The sequence below is a fragment of the Odontomachus brunneus genome, unplaced genomic scaffold, assembly GCF_010583005.1.
Source record: "Odontomachus brunneus isolate Ranch 3 - 2012 unplaced genomic scaffold, Obru_v1 Obru_scaffold_188, whole genome shotgun sequence".
Taxonomy (NCBI): domain Eukaryota; kingdom Metazoa; phylum Arthropoda; class Insecta; order Hymenoptera; family Formicidae; genus Odontomachus; species Odontomachus brunneus.
In genome coordinates, this window is record NW_022639638.1 from 389,992 (window position 1) to 396,574 (window position 6,583).

General features: G+C 40.1%; 1 protein-coding gene and 1 long non-coding RNA gene across 2 annotated transcripts in view; one reads left to right on the forward strand and one right to left on the reverse strand.

Annotated features, from left to right (window-relative positions):
* The window catches only part of LOC116851703, a 6,668-nt gene extending 2,825 nt beyond the window's left edge, over positions 1-3,843 (reverse strand). Inside the window, exon 1 of the long non-coding RNA XR_004379629.1 lies at positions 3,686-3,843. This is a non-coding gene — a long non-coding RNA (uncharacterized LOC116851703). The remainder of the gene's footprint in view (positions 1-3,685) is intronic.
* Positions 3,844-4,849: 1,006 nt separating this feature from the next.
* LOC116851700 (WD repeat-containing protein 82) lies at positions 4,850-6,577 on the forward strand. Its single transcript, XM_032831376.1, has one exon. It carries the CDS (start codon positions 5,465-5,467, stop codon positions 6,410-6,412), a length of 948 nt encoding a protein of 315 aa, XP_032687267.1. The 5' UTR covers positions 4,850-5,464; the 3' UTR covers positions 6,413-6,577.
* The last annotated feature ends 6 nt before the right edge of the window (positions 6,578-6,583 follow it).

Here is a 6,583-nt window from a genome sequence, read left to right on the forward strand (position 1 = left end):
CGATATACATTCGGTAATGCGGACACGTGTTCAATATTTTATGTTCAATATTACTCAATCTATCATCACGACTTTTCTGACATTTTCTCTTGAAACTCTTATATGACCATATCGCGCCAAATATCGTATATGATCATTTTTCTTCGGGTACATACATACATACATACATGAATACATACACATATATATATATATATATATATATATATATATATATATATATTTTATACCTTCTTTCTCAAACTCTAATATTACGAGGCCTTTTATGAAGACAGCGTGTGTAAAGATAAGCATTATTCGATATGCTCTTAAAATTTACACGTTTTTAATACGTACGCGCAATAATACATGTATATGTACATATATATTACGAATAAGAGGACAAACATAAATTTAGGGTTACGCTTGCGAATTCGCAATCCGACGACACTGTCGACACGCTATGGTATAACGTTTTTATGTATACCGCACAAATCATCTCATCGGTTGCACAAATACGAACATTTCAACACGCGATATACAACATACATATTCACGGTAAATCAAGGAAAAAAAGAGACCGTAACGTTTCGGCCCGGGTAGAAAATCCAGGATATCTGATATTTTGAAGACGCATTTTTCTAATGCGTGGCTAAACGAACGCAAACAATATTTACGATAAACATATACGCGAATATGATTTCTACATATACATAACATGTATACACGTGCATATATATATATACATACATATATATATATATGTGTGTGTGTGTGTGTGTACATACATATACATACATAAACAATACATGATTTACGTCCGAAACGTATTCAGAGATTACTGAGAATCGAATCGGTCTATTTCTTATACAAAGTCATCTATGCAAAATACTATCAATCATTGGTGACAGAGAACATGCTATAAGTTAACTTTTTTTTCTTTTTTTCTTGCGATCGAGCATGATTATAACATTCGATTAATGCAAGTGCTCCGGTTGCATCTCTCACGAACTGTATTCCCTGAACCTTCCAAAGCGTTTGAAATCAATCAAAATGTTTCTCGCACATATACTGATTAACACTAGCGTTGCTAATCTCAATTCAATTAATCGGAATAAAAGTCACGGGATACTAAACGTAAGAAGTCGTAGGTTCAGGGACCAAGACAGGGAAAAAGACTTATTGCTGTGTGCAAGTTTGCCGAACGCTTGATCTGATTTAGAATGAAGTAGGATTCATCGAACGTGTGCAACGTGTCCGACGACATATCGTCGACTTCAACGTTGTTTTCGCACGATTATATAAACGCTTTCCTCTCTTTCTCTAAGTTAATAATGTGTGATCTTTCCACTGTATCATGCATGTTCATGCAGGGCTACTGTAATTTTATGTTCCTCATATGCAAGTCAGTAATAATATATCTTTTAAACCAAATAATAATCGTAAGGACTCTCGCAGTTACTGCAACTGTAATTACTGTAATCATTGTTATTGTTGTTGTTATTGTTATTAGAGACAAAGTATAAATTTTAAACGACTCATCAGATAACATTAAATTCGAAGTTTCTTTATTATCGTTTACGACACGAAGTGAATTATCGTTTAATGTCGCCGTAAAATCCTAGAAACACAAGGAGACGAATTTATTTATTTATTTATTCACGCACGTATTGCTAATATGAGATGTGATATGCGCTTCTGTTCCTGTCCTGAATTTCATGACAGGCAAATCATGTTTTGTTTAAGACGTGACTCCCGCAACTGACTCCGAGTGAGAATGAGAAGTAATTAAAAATATGCGCCGAGAGTGAAAAAAAGCTATATAAGTAAAGGATAATTGACGCAAGAAATTCGCGTATAGTTCTAAATAAACGGTCGTGCTGATAGTAATACTTAATGAATGGATGCAAATGCGTCTCAATGATTCTTAAGTGAAATTTGTAGTGGTAAGAATGCGAGTTGCTACAATGCGAAGAGATAGATGCAAATTTATACATGTATCCCGAATATTTTATATATCCGACATATTTATATGTTAATCGTGTGGTATAACGCATACGTAGAGGATAACGGAGAGAAAAGAAAATGCCAAGAAATGCTCTATCGCTATTTTCATACGAACATAATTGCGCCTGTTAATCATATAATCGTGTCGTGCTACGATTTTATCTCCGCTATAACGCACCTCTTGCTTCGTCCACTTTTCCACGTGTCGACAAGTTTTCCGTTACCTCAAATCTAAACTGCGTCTATCTTAAGCACAAGGAAGAAAAAAGAAAAAAAAGAAAAATCATTTCTTACCGAATGAGTTAATTAAACACTATCGTAAATTAACAAAATGTTATGTTTCGTTTATGCCTTTCTAGCAGTTTTCAAATCACGTCATGTAACTCACGTCGACTAAATTTCGGCACGATTACGCGAATAATACACCAAGGAAAAAGATACTTGGAAATTTATTTGTGAGATATAAAGTTTATTCGAAGAAAAAACTTTTATATTTTATAAATTTTATATTTTCATCTCATATAATTTTGTCCCACAGAAATGAACTTTATTTAGCAAAAATAAACTTTACTTTTCAAAAATGAGTTTTCAAGTATTTTTTTCCTCAATGTAAAAACAAATTATATGAAACAATCAATGCATCTGCTGCTGCTGAAAGTACAAAGAGAATAAAAGACAAATCATTGCTTCAAGCCTGTGTGCATATTGTAACATATTTTGTATTCATGTAATACGTATTTGCATAATGTTACCTATATGCATATCTTTTTAAGTACACATACTAGACCGACAACAATGAGTAACAATATTTTTATAATGCAATTTTAGCTTCTTTTTTTTTAGACTGTCAAGTGGATTATATTGTGTTGTGTTTTTACATTCTTTCTAGCAACTGATCTGCATAAAACACCAACTGTAGAAGCAACTCTCTAACAAAAGAGCATAAAATTAAATAGTGAATGATAAAAATGCATAAGAAGTGAATCATACTTATTGCTGTAAGTACTTTTTTATGAAATGTATTGTTATATGATACTTGATACTTGGAGCAGTCGTAATAGCAACGAAATAGAAAGAGTAAGAATAGTATGTCACATAGGAAACAAGTACACGTTGAACAATGGAGATAATGGACTGAGAACTATTTCATAAACAAACAAAATATATGTTTCTGTGAAATTATCCGTGACGTGAATTTTTAAAATAAAATACTAACGACAGTTAAACAAGACTACGACAAAATCGTCTTAATAATTCACTGAAATACCTTTGATATTGTCGAGACGATAACAGAAATTAGAAAAAAAAGACGACCTGTATGGCAGGATTGCATGTAAGTTGTTATAGTATAATAAAAGGAAAGAAAAAAATTTATTCCAGCTATTCGTCATTTCTAAATATAACACTTCGTCGTTGACAAGCGATTAAGGGATAGCAGAGTCCATTCGTTAAACCATGATCCAGCGGTATAATTCATTGCATCGACTTTTATATATGCACATAATTTGTATTACCTCATGTGTATCTCTCGCCGCATTTTCCGTTTCCCTTTGTGAATATAAAATTATATATATTTATGAATATCACCTAAGAATACTTGAAAGAATGAATGGTTAAATAAAGTATGAAACGTCCCTAACAACAGTCCTTAGGACGTCCTCAGGAGATTTTATGCTGTCTGGGATTGTTCCCTCTGTACCTTCCGTGTCGTGGCGACTGTCACGAAGAACTTTTCTCCATCCTTTACAAATGTAATATTCCGTCGCGTAAACAAATATCTTCCACACGAGAATAACTAGCAATGCATATTGAGCGCGAAAGCGCGCTCAAAATGTTTGAAAGTTTCGTGGAGGCGCAGTGTAGCCGACATTAATCGAGAGAGTGATGGATCTTCCCTAAAATCATAGGCTTAGTTTATATCATGCACTTGATACGCGTACTAAATAGTAACTTTCTATTAGATAATCTTAATATCGACAATATATATAAACAATGATATATTAAGCTGGTATAATACTCATCAACAAAACGTATTGTATTGATAGACTGCGTCGCTGTTCATATGCATTGTCGATATTAAGATTATCTAATAGAAAGTTACTATTTAAGACGCGTATCAAGTGCACGATATAAACTAAGCCAATGGCTCCTGCACACAGGACGCGGTAATGCTTGCCACGCGGCGGAATCCGCGCAACAGCCAATCAATATGTTGTTTTTCCGTAAGAGCTAGAAGGTTATTACGGAAAACAGAACAGCATATTGATTGGCTGTTACATGAACTTCCGCCGCGCGGCAAGCATTATCGCGTCTTGTGTGCAGGAGCCATAACACGAACGGAAATCATAACGTCATTTTTAGAACCTCTAAAGAATTAAGCCAGCGGCACACGATGCTTGTTTTCATGCTGGATTGCTTGCTGATTGGTGCATTTCTGAAGACGGATGGAAATACACCAATCAAAACAGAGTATTTCCATCCAGCAAGCAATCCAGCACGAAACAAGTACCGTGTGCCGCTGGCTTTAATGTGCATTAAGTATGAAAGTGTAAAAAGTTCAATTAATGCGAATAAACTTATTGGATATTAGCTATTTTCAGACAACTCACATCTTCAAAGAACGTCCTAAAAATATTCTGATGACATCCCTTCATCCTAAAAGCGTCTTCAGAACGTATTTTGGAAAATTTGTATTGTACAAAGGTGAGGTGCACTAGTGTGCAACGGGCATTAGGTGTAAAAGTGTAAATAGTACAAGCAACCGAACAAACCTATAGAGTGCACCCGGATGAGAAATCTGAACGCACCCCTGTGATCCAAGGCGAACGCAGCTCTAGACATTCGCGATTCATGTCTGTTCCCCTATCGGCTGATAGTTTCCGCGAATCGCGTACATCTATTATCTGAAGATTCGACGACACGGCTGTTCCGAAACTCATCGCGGGAAGAGTGTCGCAACCGCTGCGCTCGCGAATGCGAGCGATTTCCAGTTGGCAGAATTTGTGGTGTATGCGGTGGGTAGGTTCGCCGACGGCGTCCGTTCTCGTGCAACAAGGGACTGGGACAGTGGACAGTGAGAATAATTGGAGTTAGCGAGCACGGGCTACAGCTTCGTCGTATTTGGCGAGCAGCTCAGTGGAAAGACGTCGAGGAAGCTCTAGCCGCAGCCGAGGAAGAAAAGGAAGAGCAGGAACAGCAGGAGGAGGAAGAGGAGGAGGAGGAGTAGGAGTAGGAAGTCGGAATCAGAGTCCACGTTCTCGACGTCGCGTCCCGGAGGCGACCTCGGCGGCGGGTCCTCGTTTCGCGCTCTCAAGTACCGCTCTCGGCGCCGCCTCGCAGTTCCGCCGCTCTTCCGTAGTCTGCTGCGAGGCGCGACACGGCGCCCGCGTACGCGCCCGGCCGCAACGCCAGCGCAGACATTGCGGAGACGAAGAGGTTAAGAGGACGGCACGAACGCGAGGACGCGCCGTCCATCACCATGAAGCTAGTCGACCATGTGGTGCGTAGCTTTAAGGTGGCCAAGATATTCCGCGAGAACTCGGATCGGATAAATAGTATCGATTTCTCGCCGAACGGCGACACGCTGATCTCGTGTTCGGAGGACGACCAGATCGTTATCTATGATTGTGAGAAGGGCACGCAGGTGCGTACGGTGAATTCGAAGAAGTACGGAGTCGACTTAATACACTTCACCCACGCCAAGAACACCGCGATACACAGCAGCACGAAGATCGACGACACTATTCGATATCTGAGCCTGCACGACAATAAGTACATACGATACTTCCCGGGTCACACGAAGAAGGTAGTGTCGCTGTGCATCAGCCCGATCGAGGACACTTTCCTGTCAGGCTCATTGGACAAGTCTCTGAGACTCTGGGATCTACGCTCGCCAAATTGTCACGGAGTGATGAACGTTTCGGGACGACCGGTCGCGGCTTACGATCCCGAGGGACTGATCTTCGCCGCGGGCGTCAATTCCGAAAGCATCAAACTGTATGACCTTCGTAGCTTCGATAAGGGCCCCTTCGTCACCTTCAAGGTCTCGCAGGAGAAAGAGTGCGACTGGACTGGACTCAAGTTCAGCAGGGATGGTAAGACCATCCTTATCTCCACCAACGGCAGCACGATCCGCTTGATCGACGCGTTCCACGGCACACCCCTACAGACTTTCACCGGCCATCTCAATAACAAGGGCATCGCGATCGAGGCTAGCTTCAGTCCAGACTCACAGTTCGTGTTCAGTGGCTCCACGGACGGCAGGGTGCACGTGTGGAACGCGGAGACTGGTTACAAAGTTTGCGTGTTGAACGGTGATCATCCAGCACCGGTGCAGTGTATTCAATTCAATCCTAAATATATGATGCTGGCGTCAGCGTGCACCAACATGGCTTTCTGGCTTCCCACTATTGAGGAAAGCGCATAAGACTCGCTTGCGATCCAATGCGGCGATTGCCGTCGGCTAGAAGCGTTCTCTGCGATTCAGGCGACGCAAAGAGAAGGAGAGAGCTGAAAACAACAGCTGGTCGGAAGAGGAGAGAGAGAGAGAGAGAGAGAGAGAGAGAGAGAGAGAGAGAGAGAGAGAGAGAGAGAGAGA